This window comes from Peromyscus leucopus, chromosome 9 (genome assembly GCF_004664715.2).
Source record: "Peromyscus leucopus breed LL Stock chromosome 9, UCI_PerLeu_2.1, whole genome shotgun sequence".
Classification (NCBI taxonomy): Eukaryota; Metazoa; Chordata; class Mammalia; order Rodentia; family Cricetidae; genus Peromyscus; species Peromyscus leucopus.
The window spans coordinates 45,646,936-45,666,827 of NC_051070.1; the positions used below are offsets into that span (position 1 = coordinate 45,646,936).

Sequence of the window (19,892 nt, forward strand, 5' to 3'; positions counted from 1 at the left end):
CGGAACAACTCATTTCTTCCACACTGAGCAAGGGTAAAGAGACGCAAAAGTGGTTGGGAAGGCTTTAAAACCCACTTTCTCTTTTTCGGATGCTTTTTCTTCCTAGTGTAATTTGCAAGGTCATCTCAGTTTCCTGTTCTGCGTGTTCTTCAGAAGTTAAGTAAACAATATTTACCAGCGGGATATTATGAGACTTAGGTGCATCCACTAAGTGATGTGAGGCTTCTGGAATGGCCGAAGGCACCGAGTTAAACAAAGCGCTGTCATTATCCTCTTTGTGAAACTGGCAGTGTAAGACCCAGGCAGGTCAAGTGGCTTTTAACGAACATGAGTGGGCGGTACTGGGGAACTGCAGTTTGGTACTCAGAAGAAAGGTCTGTTGTCTGCCTCCCACCCCCACTCCAGTCATGTAGTAGTCTCCCTTCTGTTAATTTTCCAAACACAGCCAGCCAACCCGACGTGAATTAATACCATTCATGCAATTCACAAGAGAAGGCGTCAAATGCCCCGTTGAAGGAGGGACAGACAGCGCTGTTCTCCCCATTGCCTGGACGGGCAATCCCTGGGCAAATGCTAATCCAATTTGCTGAGATGCATTTATTCTTACCACTTTTCCCTGCAGTTATATGAGTTGGCTATCACCCTAACCTCTGGACACATGTACCGAGATTTAAGATATTAGCCTGCTTTTCCAGCCAGGTTGGCCCATTTACCTCCGTCAAATGAGGACATGATTGAACAGATGGGTCTTTGCAATGCACCGCAAAGGCCAAGAGAGACATGTTCTCTCTTTGTAACATTTCTAACTCAGTCATGGTGAGAGAGGCCAGCTAGAATACCCTACACAGGTGACTTGAGGACAAACCTCTGTGGCCTCCATTGGAAGGGTGTTTTTTAAGAGATCTTGGGTCTTATCTACCTTGGGCACTTGAGAGACAACCCAGGGTTCATTGTGGCATCATCAGCAATGGTTATTACCACCAATACTTGCGTCTTTAGTTCAGTGTTAGGATTTTTAACCAGATACATGTGTGGGAGAGTATTTTACTTGCTCCCCACCCTGACTCCAGTTCTGGAGACTGAACCTATAAGCCTGCACATGCTAAACAAGCCTTCTAACATGCAGTTGTGTTTCTAGCCTTTTATTAACTTTGTATTTTGAGACAAGATTTTTGTGAAGTTGTCCAAGCGGGCCTTGAACTTGCTCTGCAATCCAATCCAGCCCAGGAGAGAAGAACAACCCATATATTCATTGTTTTGAATCTTTAGATGGCTCCAGAACAAACTTCATGAATAGACAGGCATGTTCCCTTCTCACAAAGGAAGTGGAAGCAGGCGAGTGCTAATTTCCCCCAAACTTCCCAGTTATTTTAACACTTAGGCCAATTTGGAACACTACCCTTTAGCAGTCTCCTGGTAACTATGGACCCCAGGCTCCAGGTTTCAACCCTTCTTCCTCCTGCGTCACTCCTCCCAGGTCAGGAGAGAGAAACAACAGTTAAAAGCCTGTCTCTGAGGAGAAGGTAGGTGGTCCTGTTGCAGCTGGACTATTCCAGATTCGCTCTGCTTTAAATTGCAGATTCTTTTTTCTTTTTCTTTTTCTTTCTTTTCTTTTCTTTCTTTTTTTTTTTTTTTGGTTTTTAGAGACAGGGTTTCTCTGTGTAGCTTTGCGCCTTTCCTGGAGCTCACTTGGTAGCCTAGGCTGGCCTCGAACTCACAGAGATCCGCCTGGCTCTGCCTCCCAAGTGCTGGAATTAAAGGCGTGCGCCACCAACGCCCGGCCTGTCTCATTTTTTTTTTTAATTAAAAGAAAAAATAAGGCTGGGCGGTGGTGGCACACGCCTTTAATCCCAGCACTCGGGAGGCAGAGCCAAGTGGATCTCTGTGAGTTCGAGGCCAGCCTGGGCTACCAAGTGAGCTCCAGGAAAGGCACAAAGCTACACAGAGAAACCCTGTCTCGAAAAACCAAAAAAAAAAAAAAAAAAAAAAAAAAAATGAGACAGGGTCTTACTATGTAGGACATGTTGGCCTTGCCTTTCTACACAGCCTAGTCTGATCTCAAATGTGAGATCCTCCTGTCTCAATCTCTGTCACCAGTCATAACTGAACTATAGTTATAGGAGAAATAATGGCAGCAGCAACAGGAAAACCTCCATACATACAGCCGTTAGAACTATATTCACAAAGGAGACTGGCCTGACTCCCTGGCCAGCTTCACACAGCCCTGTGGCTAGTACGGAGTCTACAAGCCTTATAAACTACTGAGAAGCCTTCTCCTGTCTCCTTCCACTTTCTCCGTGTGCATTCTGACGACCGGCAGCGCCTGCCCTTGGAAGGATGGAGAACTTGCCCCATAAAGCAATTTGTATCTCTTCCTGGAATATAAAGCTTAAGCTGCTAACTCGATTTTTAAGACTGAGATCAGTCGGACTCTCGATTTCCTCTGATTTGATAGTGATAAGACACACGATTCTACAAGTCTCATTGTCTCCATTTAAAAATGTGTCACAAAGGTCTTCTTGCTGTCCTCACATACTGTTGGGTTTAGGGTATAACCTTGTTTGCCTTTAATATAGCTTCCCAGGTTGTGATTTCAAACTGATCAATATCACCAATTTTTTCTATTTTATTAATCTTTCAAATATACAGTGTTGGGTCTTATTGCTCTCTACTGTAGTGTATCATTTTACAATCTTTGTCTTCCTTTGTGCTCAGTTCTTTTTTAACAAGAGGAACATGTTTTTGTCACTTTCTAGTGAGAGTCCCCATGTTTACTAGTGAGGCCCACTCAGTGAACACCCAAGCAAATAAAACACCCTTTGAATAAAATACAAAATAAAAAGACCTAAGAAATGGATTGTGGCCATGCGGGTTGTGGTCAATAGAATGGATCAAGAGAATAGAACAGAAAGTTCTGAGAAGCCACAGTGCTGGCCTTTCGTTTGTAAGCATGACTGTAATACTTAATCTCTTCTTGGAAAGCTTTGACAGAAGCTTGCATGTCCTTTTACTTTCTCAGTATTCCACAGGACTTCGGAGAAAAAAAAAAAAAAGAACGTTATAGCTATTTGCTAAAATTACCCCACATTATGTTTGTGGAGGTAAGAAACAGAAGAGAGGAAAGAAAGGGAAATGGGGGAGAGAGGAAGGGGGAGGAGGGAGGGAGGAGAGGGAGAGGAGAGAGAAAGAGAGAGAGGCAAAGAGGGAGAGAAGATTGAAAGGCAAGGAAAGAAATAAAGACAGACAGATAGACTCAAGAGCTAGCAGGAAATTGCCAACTGAAGAAGTAGCATCCAGATGAGAACTCCATGGTGGCGCTGTTTCCACCAATCAATTGACTGAAGAGGGTTGTCTATAAAGCAGGGCCAGATTGGGCAGTAACTCCCTTTAAGTTTCCCTTGATGACTCTTCAGGGTGCTTTGTTAAACAGAGGAGAAAACATAGTCTTTAACTAACCATAGAACATCTTGGAATTGAATTCCCAATTCTATACTCTGGTTACAGTTGCAGAAACTTAAACTGACTAAGTTTGGCTATCCCATTGGTCAATATTTCAACATGATTAATACTATATTCTTATGTGAGCATAAAGAAAAAAGACTTCAGAAGGGCAAGAGCAGATGTTAAACAGTTAACTATCTGGGTAGTGATACTATGAACAATTTCTTTTCTATACATCCTCCATGCTTCTAGGTTTTCTTCAATTGAGCAAATATTTTGACACTCGAATGGAAAAGCAAAAACCAAGATGCCAAACAGACCCGGGAGCCCACACCAATCGCCACCTCTGTTTCCCTTCTGCATGTATTAGCTATTCAAACAAACGTTTCCCCCCATTCTGTCTACTTCCTTCTTTTTCCCTCTCTCCCTGCCTTCTTTTCTTTTCACAGTCTTCATTTCAGGTGAGAAGGAAGTTGGGCAGTTGCTCTGAGCCCCGCTGCCTCTTCGAAGCAGCTGCAGAGAGAGATCTTGGAGCAGGACACCCTCCCGGCTGTAACCCAGTTCTGGAGGCGGATGATGGCATCAGGCTGGGTGGGAGCAGGGCACCTGCTACGTGCAGGCAGCCACGGTGCCAGCAGGCTTGGGGCTTTATGGTGAGTGAGTGAGTGGGGTGGGGGGTGGGGTTCTGTGCACTGGCAGGCAATACAGACTTGGAGTCAAGGCCAGACCACAAGGATTCATTTCAGCATCTGTGGCTGGAAGGAGAGAGATGGCAATGGCCGAACAGGGGAGGCCAGAGTGTGTCTGCGGCAAAACTCCATTTTGATTTACTACATTTAAGAAAAGATCCTTTTCACTATAAATCTGGTACTTGGAGAGTGTAATACTGCACATAAGTCAGGAGGCAATTTCCACAAGGGGTGGTGAAAGGGAAGGTCATTCAAAGGTCACCACACTACTTGCAGAGTGGCACAGTCTAAGGTCCTGTGTCCTGACTCTCCTGGTGATGGCTGCAGGGCTACCAGACAATTGTGATCCCTCACAGCAGAAGCGAGAAAAGGCCACAGAGGACCAACGATTCTAATGGTCTGCAAGGTGGTCCATGATTTCTACCCCTGGCTCCTCCATTGATTCATCCACTGGCCTCATTCCTTTTCAGAGGGATGATTACTAATGAGGATGCATTTGGTGATCAGATTAATTAATGGAGGCACGAGAGGACTCATGGTGAGATGAGCGCCAATAGTTAAGTTTCATTAGGGCTTTTCAGTCCCCTCCCAGAAGTGAAGAGATTTATTTCCCTAGTTTAAATTCAATAAATACAAGCTGTGTGTGTGTGTGTGTGTGTGTGTGTGTGTGTGTGTGTGTGAGTGTGTCATTTTCCTTTTGCTACTTCTTATTCTGCTCATGCAGAGCCCCACCCAGGGACTATGACACAGAGGCAGCAAGAGGCTGCTCCTGTTAAAGTCCCCTAACCTGGACTAGAATGTTCTACCAGTCTTCTGCCACCACGACGATAGTTCCCAGGCACTGACGTTCAAGCATGGCTCAGAAACTGATGGCCTCAGAGAGGGGTCAGAGAGGCCTGGGCTCGAGCTGCCACACTGCTAGGTGACATCAGGCCTTGGGCCATTCTCTTGACACTTATAGGACTCGGTTCCTTGCCTGGAATTCTGGATGTGGGATCCCGGATGGAGAAATAACATAAAGGCATTGGGGGGGGGGGAGGAACCCCTTGGGAGGGGCAATGCGTCAGCACGGGCCACACAGGACCATGGAACATGGACCAAGGACTGTCCAGACTTAACTTTACGAAACCTGAGTCATCAATTTATTTATTTAGTTTTAGTTTTAGGCCCGTCATATTTTCACCTAGGATACAGTAGTAACTGTCTGCACCATACAACTGCCTTTCAGGGGATTTACATGTGTGATCTTATTTTATGACAACAAAGCCTCGGTGAGTTTGGCAGGACCCACTGGCCAGGTGAAGAACCCGAGGCTTAGACAGTCATATGTTCCCAAAGCAGGGTAGAAAACAGCCAAGTCGATTCCGCCCTGGCCTCCACTCACTCGGTGTCTTCATCTTCTCCATGCCCTGGGCAGCGTGGGCACGGCTTGTCTCTCATCCTCTGATTTGTGTCCTGGGAGGACAGCGAGGCATCCAGTGGCCAGTCCTCGCCAGAAACTAAGAGACTCTGAGATTTCCTCTCTGTTATCCTCAGGTACAGCCGTTTTTTGTCTCCTCCAGAGTCCAACAGGAAGGTGCTGTGAAAATTCTAAACCCCTAACAGATGTCAGGTGCGGTCATTCCACGCAGGTGACAGAGGAACATAGTGTGTGCTTCCGGTTCCAAGGGGATCTAACAGTCTCTTCAAGAGTCTCGCTCTGAATGGAGATGCTGCCGCCTCCTTTAGATGTCTGGGAGAAGGCATCTGCAAATGTAACACAAGGGCTGCTGGTACACTCCACGCGTGACCCTGGGGTCACTAACGAGCCACTGGAAAGCATCAAGCCAAAGCAGGCGCAGAAGACTGGGAAGCAAATGGAAGGACAGACTCTGAGGTAGTTGAACAAAAAGAAAGGAAGGCCAAGGCGGACTCCATAGTAAGATGCTCTGTTTGACGTTGAGCCCCTTCTAAAGGCACATTTAAGATGTTCCTGGGTAGGAGGTTTTCTGCTTCTAGCAAAATGCCAGGGACTTTTAATATGAATGTGGGGAAATCCTTGTGAATAATTCTCAGGGAAGAAAGGATGGACATGCATTCTATTTCATCTCCCCTGCATCACCATTTGGGGAGATGAAATAGAATGGGCTAAGCCCAGGACATGCCTCTGCAGTTGCAGCTTGCAAAGACATCGGGTTTTTATGTGTGCATGTCTATTTATACACACACCTCTTTTTTGAACCCTTTAAAGCTGAAGGCTTTACAGCTTTGAAAAGAAAGCCCTCTCTACATTGTTGTGAAATGTCCTTGCCTTGTACGGTGGTACTGAATTCTTTCCTGTTCTGCTGTATAATACTTTCATGCATTAAAAACATTATGGTAATATTGTTAATGAACTTCTTCCTGAATGAGTCAACGACCTGATCATCATGTTCAGGATGCTTCTTCCTTATAACTAGACAGCTGAGGGTCATGGAGTCTCTTCAGAAGGTAGAGTTTGATGATTCATTACAGTTTAAATTCTAGACTAATCCATCTGTAGTTTTTCACATTCACTACTTGGTATCTAGGTATTTCATAAACATTCTTCAGACACAACTAATCATGCTAAAACATTTGAATGTCTTCTTTGAGGGGGATTTCTCCTTTTCTCTGCTTCCTGTTCTTCTGGGTTTGTGCCAGTTTCCTTGGTTAAATAAACAACAGCAGTTGAGGAGGGCTGTCAGCTGAAGGCATTTTCCATGCCTGTGTCTTCTTCAGCCCCATCTAGATCATCCTGAACTCCTCACAGTCCTTGGAAGCAAAGCTTCTCAGAACCACCAGATTTGGTTTTATGTTTATCCTCCTCTGCCCCCCCCCCCCACCACTGCTATTTTTGGTTACCCCTTTTCTCGGTTCCAGGACCAAGAAAAAGGGAGTGGCTACCAGAGTCAGCCATTTCTTCTCGTTACATATTTCAGCCTCTTCAGCTCACGTTCCTACCTATACAGTCTCAGTTATACACTTTCCCTCTCATCCTGGGCCACTGTGGTGGTCTGAATGAAAATGTCCCCATAGGACCATAGGGGGTGGCACTATTGGGAGGTATGGCTTTGTTGGAGGAAGTGGGTCACTGGGGATGGGCTGTGAGGTCTCAGATACTCAAGCCAGGCCCAGTGTCTCACTCTTTTCCTGATGCTCAGCTCCTCTCCAGCACCATGGCTCCTCCATCGATTCCTCCACTGGCCTCATTATTTTTCAGAGGGATGATGCATGCTGCCATGCTTCCCACCATGATGACAACGGACTAAACCTATGAACTATAAGCCAGCCACAATCAAATGTTTTTCTTGATAAGAGTTGCCATGGTCATGGTGTCTCTTCACAGTAATAGAAACCCTAACTAAGACAGTCACTGTTTTTACTCCAAAATATACTACTATAGACTCCTTATTCCTTCCTTTTAGACAATCATAAAACGTTCTTGCTGCTCTTCCTCTCCCACATTTCTGGATGGCCACACAATTTTTAATATCTGCCTGCCTCAGCTTCCTTTATCTTGGCCACATGCTAGCTGAGTATTCAGTCAAGGACTAGATTCAAGTTAAAGTCCTGGAAACAGGCTCTGATTAAAATAATGGATATAGAGTTTGTACACATGTGTGTTCCTTCCTCCAGAGACCCAATTCACATGCCTGTCAATGAAGAAACTTGTAAGATCAATGAGAAAAGGAAGGGAATTCTGGGAATTCACAATCTACAATCAATTTGTGTACTTAAGGTTTCCCAAGCTCTCCTTAAGATGAAGTGTGTGGTCAATACACCCTGAGTTAACTGCTACCTGGGAAGGCCTCAGTTAACATGCGCAGGAGGCTCAGCTTCAGCAGCGAGCACACCCACACACCTTTCAAGAAAGCAAACCAAGTCCTTCATGCTAAGTCTGAATGGATGGCCAGCCATCACCTTGCTTGGAACAAGCTTCTATATGAAAGAGAGGTTAAACACACACACACACCACACAACATATATCATGTACACACACATATACACACGACATATCATGCACATCCACATCACACACAACATACAAATATACATCACACATGCCACACACACGCAACATATACATCACACACACACCATACACACACAAACATACACATATATCACACACACATACAACATACACATCTACACTACACACATACTACACATACACACCACACACACACACAAGCATACACATATGCACACATGCATGCATAGATGTGCACAAAAACAAAACTAAACCCAAATAATTCTGGAATTAGTAGAAATTAGAAGCAAAAAATACCTTTAAAATTTCTAAGTAGAATGCTCAAAAAGATTTGAGAAGATAATTCAATGGAAAGATAAAAATAAGACAACATAAAAAGGCAATAACCAGAGAAGGCATAAACTTCCAGAAATCAAATAATATGATTACAAAGCCAGAAGCTCAATAGAATAGATAACAGATAAAGTCAAAACAGAAAATAGTAGAAGAAAAGATAAGAAGCAATACCCTAGCAGGTCTAGCTGACTGGCAGGCATTTCAGAAAGAAACTCAACCCTAGGAATCAAAGGAGAAAGTAATCAAGAAATCAGAGACAACTGTTAGAAGCCAACTCCTACTTCATCCCTCTGTGTTCTCATCTACAGGTGCTGCTCTCCTGGCTCTCTGTAGTAGGGCCTTTAAAAGCTGGCCTGTAGAACCGGGACTGCTGAACCTTCAAGAATTTCCATAGGTTTTAGGAAGTAAGTTTTACAAAGAAATGATCATCTTTCCTACGTTTCTCTAAATATGGAAACACTAAACATCTCTACTGCAGCCCACCAATGTAACCATAGGCAACACTCTAACCACAACCAACCTTGTCACCACAACTAATGTCACCACCACAGCCAGCCTTGTCACAACAGTCACCATTACCACCACAACCAACATTACCACCAGTCAACATCCTCACTACAGGCAACAGTCCTCACCACAGCCAAGGTCATCATCACAACAGCACTCTAACATTCTCACCAGGGCCAACATTCTCACCATGGCCAACACTCTTACTATAGCCAACATCATCGCTACAGTCAGCACTATCACAGTTCAGTTTCCACCAGTCAGAATTCTCATCATAGCCAATATCATCACCATATCCAGCAGCATCACCATAGCCAATATTCTTACCTCAGTCAACATGCTCATCACATTCTTACCACAGCCACCTTCAATACCACAACCACTACCATGGCAGCCGCCATTACCTCCACAGCTGCCATTGTTACCACCCTGGCACCATACCTGATGCCATTATTCTGTCTTGATTTTTAACACATACACATCATTACATGTGGGTAGGGAGAGGGGCTGTACTCTAAACTTTTCTATATATTTATAAGAAAGTAATTACCAAGCAACTGAGTCATTTAAACAAGCATGAAGAAGACAGGCCTAACATCTCCAAGTGGCTAAATATACTTACTGATGTTCTAACTTCAAAATGCTAGAATTTATTTCATACATATATATTCCACAGTCAAACTCTCAACCCAAATTTAGTACAACTAACTGGAATTAATCTTACTTTATTGAAGACTTTGTATCTTCATAAAGTAGTAACATTTATCCATGTGCCATAACAAAGAAAATCATATGTATGTTCTACTCTGATTACAAAGAGAAAAATACCCAGTTGGTTTCTAAAGTGGTATTCCTCATAATAATCCTCTTTTTCTCATGTTGTTTTTCCTGATCAATCCTTGGTAAATGTTGTCAAGAGAGCTAAATGCCCTGGGCATTACTAATGTCAAGCTAGAACATTGGTAAACCATTACTCCACACAGGCCAATGGGTTCACTGGCCTACCACAGCTGATTTTCAGGCCGTCTTTGATAATGCTATTAAAAAGCATCCACTTAGGTATTTATGAAGGAGCTCTAACAATCATCATTAATCATACACAGTTTTGTGATCATCAGTTTTAATGGCATCCCATTGATTTTTTGAATATTCATCAGTCCGCTCAGTTGTCTCACATGGGCCTCAGTACAACATCTGACTTTCTTAACTGAAGGAAGAATGAGTAAGCCTACTATCTGGAAACCCAATTAAAAGTTGACTAGACACTTTTGATGAAGATACTACACAATTTGAATGCAATCTACGGAGAAATCAAGGTGAAACCGAGCTTTCTCTCTGCTGGTTAATGCTTATTGTGCTAGCTGCTACTGTGCAGGCTGCTGGTTGTGGGACAGAGGTAGGGGTAAAGACAACAACAGCCTTACGCATCTGCGAATTCTATCATACCAATCTGCCAGGCAAGATGGAACCATGGATACAATAATGGCAAAACTATTTGTGGAGAGTAACCAACAACTCCGAATGGATTTGAGGCCCACTCTACAAAAAGGGATCTGTGCTTAGTACTGTAAACCCAGTCCCAAACCCATCACTGAAGAGGTCTCGCCCCTATGGTGACTTCTGATTAGCTGAATTGACACAGCATCAAAACACCTTCTAAATACGTTTCTATACACAGACTTAAAAGCCCTAATCAGAGAAGCTTCTCCATGCTGAAAACAGGTGAATACAGAGACTCATGGCTCCAGAGATGCTAAGAGTAAAGGACAGCTTAAGGCTCAGACATTTAGAGTACCCCTCATCACTCAGGGAACACTATGGAAGACGAGACAGAAAGAATGTAAGAGTCGGAAGGCAGGGAGAAGGGCTGTGTAATTCCGTCTTCTATGCATGGCATGGGCATCGCCATCATTAACTCATGGCAACTGTGCCCACTGGCACTGGGCCTATGAAAGTCTGCCCTGCCCTGTAGCTGGTTATGAATGGACAAGGGGCTCATGGGGCCTACCACTTATGCTGATCTAGTAGCAACTAACGGATTCTGGGAGACAGGGAGGCATAGGGCCTACTTGAATATCCACTGGCAATCCTACTAAGCTTTGGTTAGTTCCAAACCCACGATCACACAGATGGCCACAATCAAACTCTTTGGGGGTACAAAACCAAACCAAACCAAATGAATATGAGAAAGAGGTTTTTTTGAATGGGGCAGCTGACAAAGACAGGAGGGAAATATGAATGGGCGAGGGAGAGAGTAACCAAATGTATTACCCACATTAAAAACTTGTGAAAGAACAATTCATAATAAGCATATGATTTTTAAGATTATGTTTTAAGAATGGTCCTTTGGGCTATGATCATGAGTAAAAATGAATACTGTTTAAATTCAGATATGGACCAACCACAACAAGACATTACCTCCATTTACTACGGTGGCTAACAGCAAACTGACTTATTAACTGTCAAGGGCACAGAACACCTGGAATACTCCGGCAGTCTCACAGGGATTCATCAGGTACAGGCATTCTGGGAAACATAATGGTGTTGTCTTAAGAAGGATGCTTTCTGTCCCATTCCAATCATAGGTAGTTATCCAAGAAAAAACACAAAGTTAGTCTAAATAGAAGGCTTGTAAATGAACATTCACCGCAAATTTGTGCCAACAATGTAGATGTCTGTGAACCAGTGACTAGATATAACCTGTAGCTTTCACTTAACAATAAAATTCTACTCAGCAGGAAATGGAGCAAAGGGGCAGAGCAATGCAGAGGAACTTCCAATGCATGCTAAGTGAAAGCAGCCAGTCTTAATGGGTTGCAGACTGGAAAAGGCAAGCTGTTAAGTGTAGATTTCAGCTCAGTGGATGCTAGCAGTGGGGTTGAATAACAAGGGGCCCGAGGGAAAGGCTATGGAAATGACTAACATATTGATGGTCACATGATGCTTACATGAGTGTATGCATTTGTCAACATTCATAGAACTAAATGCATCTACGGAAGAAATTTTATTTTACTAGATCTAACAAAACAACTCAGTGTAGCAATCTGAAGATGAACAGAGCTTAAAATGTTTATTCTTTATTTGTATACCTAAAGATATAAATGAAAGCAAAAAAATGGCACTAACCTTCTTAGCCTTCCAGCAGAGAGAGGCTAACTTAATTGTTGTCATATGGCTTGGTAAAGGCGATCATGTTACCATGGCTACAAGCTGTTATTTCCTCAGGTATGAAATGTCTAATATTATTAAATTATGACTCATGTGTAGCGTAGAGTCAAACTTAGAAACAACAGGACAAAGTCACCCTAAGGCTTTTCGTGTTTAAGAACTCTGCTTCATGATGTTTTTTTTCATAAACACATAAGAAAGGGAGTGATGTTGGGAAACATATTGGCCAGGGCTTAAAAAAGGAAAAAATATCAGAAACTTTGGGCTAAACTTGAAGGCAATTCTAAAAATTGTCTGCTATTTCTAAGGCCATTTAAGACTCTTTATTATGGTGTGTGTGTGTGTGTGTGTGTGTGTGTGTGTGTGTGTGTGTGTGCTGCTGTTGTTGCTGTAGCAAGACTCTCAAATGGAGATGAATTACAGAAATCTCATAGTAGAGTTGTTATGGTTTGAATCTTGTATATCCTCAAAATGCTGATAATGCTGAACACTTGTATACTATCAGGGTCTGATGTTGGAAGGTGGTGGATCCTTTAAGTGGGGCCTAGTAGAAGGAATTCTGGTCATTGAGATGTGCCCTTGAACTGGAGAGATTGGTACCCCGACTCCCTATTCTCTCCTTTGCTTCCTGACTGCTAGAGGTGGTCGGTTCTGTCTCCCCACACACTCTCCACCATGGCATTTTATATAGCCACAGGCCCAGCAACAACAAACCCAATTCACCATGCCCAAAATCCTCTGAACCCATGGGCAAAACACCTAAGTTTACAAATCTCAGGTATTTGTTATGACAAACTGACTGTATCTTACAGTTGTTAGGATCCTTTGTAGTGAGATCCAAATTGAGCCAGTTGTAGTAATTTATTCCTATATGATAGATCATGGTAGAAATATGTGCATTTAAAAGCATGTACATTGTAAACACGTGTTGCCTCAGAGTAGCCATGTACCTGCTTAACAACCAATAAAAATGAAAACCATTGTAAAGGCCATGGGCAAAGTGCTTCTGTGTACTAAGGAAGCATCACACACATGGTATGCTGATGCAGCTCTGATCCCACCTGCCTTATTCTTTATGATGCCATGAATCTCACACAAGCCAGAGTTCCACAAGTACCACGCTGTTCTTGACTTTTAGCCCAGGTCCTTTCATCCTTTACTTAATACATATCTTTGATTATCATGGACTTGTTATGATTCTTCAGACATTCCATCCTGTCTGTATATTGAAGTCCCAGCCTTCTGAACCACAGAAGGTGAGGTTATTTGGAAAAGAGGTCACTGCAAACACAATTAGTTACAATGAAGTCTAACTGGAGAAGGGTAGACCCTAACCTTGCATGAGCTGTGTTCTTATGAAAAGCAGAAATCTGGACACACATACAAGGAGAACATCATATAAGAACAAAAGCATAAAACTGTAAAAACAAAAAAACTTAGTTTGCAAATTAAGTAAAGATCCAACTGTCTGCAATCCACCAGCAACTTGGAAGAACAGCTTCTTCCTCACAGCCTTGGAAGAAGCCAACCTTACTGATGCCTAGATCTTGAACTTGTAACCTTCAGAATGTGAGGTACCAGTTTTTTTTTTTTTTTTTTTTTTTTTTTTTTTTTTTTTTTTTTTTTTTTTTGTTTGTTTTTTGAGACAGGGTTTCTCTGTGTAGCTTTGTGCCTTTCCTGGAACTCACTTGGTAGCCCAGGCTGGCCTCGAACTCACAGAGATCCGCCTGCCTCTGCCTCCCGAGTGCTGGGATTAAAGGCGTGCGCCACCACCGCCCGGCTACAGTTTTGATGCTGAATTCAAACCCACACTACAAGAACAAGTGAACCTTTGTGTTATAGTGCATTTCCTATCAATAGAACAATTGTGCAAAGGAAACTCTACCAGCCATTGTTCCTCTGGAGGACTAAGGAGTCCCAACACTGCCCTTTGTGGAGAAGATGCATGGCTCATGTTCCAATGTTGAGACCCCAGCAGGTGTCTCCCCAATGTAGAACAATCTTGCACGCTGCAATAAGCCTCAAGGTTTTATCTACTTTTAAAGAAATTAGAGACATCTTTTCAGGAGGCAAAGAGGGCCTGCTGCCTGAAGTGTGACAGTAGTTTACAGGCTGTGTCTGCCATCATGTTCTTTGGGGAAAATGGGACAGATTATCATGCTGGCAAGCCTCATCCCCATTCCCCTTGTTGGGGCATATGGACAACCCCAGGAACCCCACACAGCAGCTGTTACATCAGCTTTCCAAGTGCAGGGACCTGAGCAATGACTGCAGTGACATTTTCCTGGCTGGCTCTGACCTCTGAATCTCACTGATTAGTCTAACACACACTGTGAACATCAACCAGTTAGGACTCAGAGCCAGGACTCAAAAAATTGCTTTAAAATGGCAAGAGATGTTTAAGACAGTCTCTATGGCCTGGCCACTTCTCACTTTCCAACATGTTATCCTTTTTTAAACTTTATTTTCTTAACTTCTTCCTTCTCAATTATTTTTCCTGGTCTGACTCATGTTTCTGTGGTAGTCACTTCTAATCATAAAAACACATTTGTAGGCAATTCATGCTCCTGGTTTAAGAGAACAGCCACTTAAACAGTGAATATGGGGAATTCAGAAATCACTCTATTCACCATTGTCAAGCTTCCTACCAACCTATTAGCTTTCTCTGGTTTAAACAAAAACAATGTCCCCTCAACCAGAAAGCATCGGTTGGTTTTATATCCTTAAAGGAGTAATTAAAAGATGCCCATGTGCAATGGTGACAATTTATGCTCTATTATTTTAAGTTGACTCAAAGACCCCAATGCCTGGAGAACATTATTTATCAACAGATGTGTTCAGATACATATCCATCTATGAATCTTTTTTATTCCGTTTCCCTAACTGTCCATACTTGGGTTTTCCTCTCTCCACATTTCCCATAGCACAGGCTCCCTTTAGCTCTCAGATCACAGCTGCCACCTTCTTTTTAATGACAGCTACAAATTCTCCAGAGTCAAGAGGCCTTTGGATGGAGTGTGCCAGACTGCAGTCTGGTATTCTTCAACAAAAGCATGGCTTTTCTTTCCTATAGCTCTGTAGCCCCAACTCAGGACTCATCCATTCCATCAGCAATCACTTCGTGTGTGTGTGTGTGTGTGTGTGTGTGTGTGTGTGTGTGTGTGTGTGTGTTCCTGTGTGCCAGGACATGCACACCACATATACATTCATGCATGTGGAGCCAGAGATCTATTTTTGGTATCATTCTTCAGGCCCCTTGGGTTTTGAGACAGGAGCTAGCCAATTAGGCTAGGCTTGGGAGCCAGCGAGCCCTGGGGCTGTGCCTGTCTGTGCCTCCCCTGTGCTGGGATTGTAAGTATAGTCCTGCCAGCACACTCAGCTTTCTGACATGGGTTCTGGGGATTGAATTCATGTCATCAGGCTTGCCTGGTAAGCACTTCACAGACTGAGCCATCTTCCCAGACCCAACAATTGATTCTTAAACTTGACTAGACCCTAAGAATAATCCAGAGATGGGAAGAAGATACTTTGTATTGATGATGGTCTCGAAAATGAACAAAAACCCAAACACATAGCTTTTGAAAGATCAGCTGTCAAGCTTTGAACTTAAGACTGCTCTAAGTATAAAACATGTTATTACAGTCAACAAGAATTTGACCACATATCATGGACAGACAGACAGACACAGACACAGACACACAGACACAGACACAGACACACAGACACACACACACACACACACACACACACACACACACACACACACACACATTCATATACCACTTTTTAACCCTCCAAATTCTTGCCCTTTATTTCCTATCCTCAGGGTGATTCTCAACAGATTCCCCTAGCTTGGCTTTTCCAGAGTCTAGAGTCTAGCTCTCACAATAGCCTTCAGCGCTTTCCTTTGCCATGGACTTAGCTTTCTGGTCATCCTTTCTCCTCCTTCACCCATTCCAACCAGCTGTCTTTCACCCCCACACAAATGCACACTGATCCATTCTCTCAGCACCACATGGCCAATACCTGCTGCATGCCTTGCATAGTTTGCTGCAGGAACTGTAGTTGCTGGTCCTTGGTGAGGTTCTCCTCTGTCCGGAAGAGCTGTTCTTTCTCCTGCTTTAGCAGTTCCACCTCATTTCTGTAGGCATCCAGCTGCCACCGGAGACTGTCATTCTCCTCTTTGAGGGCATAGGCCTGAGCAGCCAGGGCTGTATGAGAAACAGAAGAAGTTTGGAGAGTCACCTTCCTGCCCAGATTGAGGTGTCCTTTGGTAGGAAAGTCTCTCCTAAACTGGGATTCACGTCAACTCAGAAGTTAAACTCTGATTGCCTTACTTCAGAGCTCTTTGTTTAACAGTTGGTGTGGACCACCTTAGGAATTGATTTTGGGGGGATGGCACCTCTCATATGCTAGACAAAAAGCTGGACACCTTCCCAAAAGCTAATCTGCCATGCTCAGTGCTGAGGGTGCTCAGAATTCTTGGCAACCGTCATATCTACTGCTTGACTGTCCTCTCTTGGGCTGTGCGACTGCTCAGCCTCTTGGAGCCCTTCTTCCTTTTAAATAAGTGGCTGTTTCCCAGGCTGAGGCATGCAGCAGCCTCCCAGGGGAGGGAGGAACAGATATGCACGCCGCTCCTTCTTGCTCTATTGCCGGGACAAATTGTACAAATTGTTTTCTCTAACTGCTATCAGAATGGAAACCTAGTTCCACCTGCTTCACCGACAGATTAAAATTCTTTTCTGCCTACAAGGCTGAGTGGCAGCTCTGCTCCTCCCTGAAACCTGAAAGTCTCAGTGTGTTGACAAAGACTTAATTTGTATAATCTCCCATCTCCTTCTCACTGAGAAATCAAGGCAGTTTGCTCAGGGTCTTAAACACTTTGAGGCCCCAGAAACGTCTAACCCTGAGTGATAGGGTGGTAGGAGACAGACGGAGGGGAGGAATCTCTTGCCCTGCTCCCCTTCCATCTCATGCTTTGTGGGCTCTGCAGCATAACAATGGTCTGCTGGCTACTGCCACAGTAAGGTCCCTGGCTCAGGGGCTTCTTCTTATGAACTAGCCCATTGAGTCTCCCCATCAGGCCTAGATGTGAGTCTACTGATCCCTATTTCAATATGTGATGGCCATATGAGACAGAGAGAAATCGATCACCAGTTTGGTCAAAGTAACTGAGACAAAACATAAATCCGGGCTCTGGTCAGTCAGGCAGTCAAGCTCTAACCGACACTGCTGTGCCAGTTCATGTGAGTTCAATTCCTAACAACTGTTCAAAACTAGCGTCTCCCACACACTCTTCATGTAGTGGCCCACTGTTTCTCTCCCTGTGGGGAAGCCATTGTTTACTAGCTTGTTGCTAGAAGTGTCTCCACGGATTTTGACTTAGGGTATGCAAAGGTATAGCGTAGAGCCCCCTGTGTTCATGTCTATGTCCCACCTGCCATTTGTCATGACCTAGGGCCAGAATGAGGTCAGCTAGCAACCTGTAGGCACCACTGAACATCTGATGACCGTAGAGCTTTACTCAGGCACTCTGAGGCCCCAGCAAATTCTCTCCCCAAGGAACAAACATCAAACTATGTTAATAATAGCTTTACAGTTTAGTGTTATACAGTATTCCACTTTGCAAAAATGATAATCTATGTATAGTTCACACTGAAATACTAATCAAACAGAACATGCAATTAATCAGGAAACTCCCAGCATAAAGCCATGAGGGATCAATTAGTCAACAAGCATTTACTGCGTATTTCCTTATGCCCAAGTCTGTCTTGGCATCTTAGATCACAAAAGAGAACAACAGGACAGATCACTTTCCCCAAGTCCTATTGAAATACAATAAAAAACTGACACTCCTAAAGGAAACTAATGCATTTAAAGGACACAAAGGGTAGAATGATGTTTTTCATAAAGTAGGTACTCAATAAACATTGACTAAATAAATAAATAAGCAACTTAGTATCAAGGTATCTGACAAGTGAATACATCCTAGAGGGGTTTTGAAAAACAAAAGGAGACTACAGATTGATAGAATAAAGGTGTGCTTTGTAATATGAAAATCCTAGAACTGGGGAAGGTGCTCTCAGGGCAAGACCATAAGCAAAGGCCCAGGAGTGACCATTAGAGGGAGGCCATTCTAGACAGTAATGAGAAACACTCGCTTTAAAAGACGATTAGTGGCCTAGAAGCAGTGAGCAAGAGGTAGAGCCTGAGACGACAGGATGGGAGCATTCAGACCCAACAGGGTGAGAAGTGCTGAAGGTGTTTGGGGGAATGGAAGGGTCTGATGAAACTGGTGACTTAGGAAGATTAGTTCGGCAATGGTGCGGGCGATGAAGTGGAGGCTGAAGAGAAGGAATGGAGGAGATTTGATTTGGCGTATATGGGTGTGCAGGGCCAAGGAGTAGGTGCGTTTACACCTTCCATGGACTTCTAAAATCAGAAACAACCCAGAGCTTCCCTAGGAGCACGGGTTGATGCCTTCTAACACTGTGTAGCTGTCCCTCAAATCTTGCCCCACCCTGAGACACCAGGGTGTCCTGAGCTCACCGCTCAGCTCACCGCTCCCCAAGGCAAGGGCTATGCGGATATTATTTCAAAGAGAGATGCTGTGACATGGCAAAATCACTGAGGATGCAAACGATGAAGAAAGTGTTGGCACTCCACGAGCACATTACTACATTCGGTGGCATTCAAAGACACTTAAGTCATTTCCTTGGGAAGCTCTATTTGGCCCCTTTTCAATTCAGAGTGGCATTTTTATTATCATAACTGATAGCAGGTGTTTGTGAGGAAATCGATTAGTATGCAGGGATGAAAATTACATTTTCCAAATGAATTGCATAGTCTGCAAGATATCTTCAGATCTGTGTAGCAAAAATGCAAGCAGATATAAAGCATGTGCCAGCAGCATTATTTTAATAAATCATCTGAACATAAATACATACAGGGAAAGTTCCATCCATTATTCTAGGGCTTGTCTTATAAGCCTATGGAGTGGTCCAGCTGAGAGTTCTTATTCTTGGCTAAGCCATGACCACTGTGCCTGGCAAGCAGGGTACACCCCTGGAACAGGAATGCAAGATCATGATGTTTAAAAGGGGGAAAAGAAAGGAAACAGCTGTAAATTTCCTCACTCCTCAAAACATCAATACCATAACCAATCCCATCACCATCTTCGTAATTAGGGCACACGACTGATTTATGTTCCCGATTAAATAATTTCAGGCTTAACATTTACAAAAACCAAACTTGGCCATACTCGTGGTGGCAAAGTTGTTATTTTCTAAAGTGTGCGAAATTGTGTATCGACTCCAGTTAACTTGAGGCAACCTGTTTCCTGCTTGAAAACGTTATTCGGCATCCCGCAGTGGCCCCACATGTATCCCCTTTGACAAGGCTGCCAGAAGAGGCTGTGTTATGTTTCTGGGATTAGAACTCTGAATGAAACCAAGTCCTAATAATGCCTGTCAGTTTTTGGTGTGTTAGAAACTCAGAAACTTGAAAGGTCAACTCATTTTTCTTCTTTTCTGCTTGAATTTTTTTTTTCTGGGACATTGTACTAAATTAAACAGTCTTGATAAATGTGTCACCAAGCTTCTACAATAAAATTTACCTTAAGAGACAGTGCAAGAAATCCACCTCTCAATTAAGTGTGAGGATTAAAATGAATAACTATCTACCTCTGAATAAAAACGTTCATAGAGTGTGCTGTGTTCCAATAAATTTGAAATATTTAGGAAGAGCCATCCATG

The 19,892-nt window shown here is 43.4% G+C and overlaps 1 protein-coding gene across 1 annotated transcript in view; it reads right to left on the reverse strand.

The window, feature by feature from the left end:
* Enox1 (ecto-NOX disulfide-thiol exchanger 1) overlaps nt 1-19,892 on the reverse strand; it is a 552,113-nt gene that overhangs the window by 67,951 nt on the left and 464,270 nt on the right. The window contains 1 exon segment of the mRNA XM_037208374.1: nt 16,162-16,346. Coding sequence (XP_037064269.1) covers nt 16,162-16,346 — 185 coding nt within the window.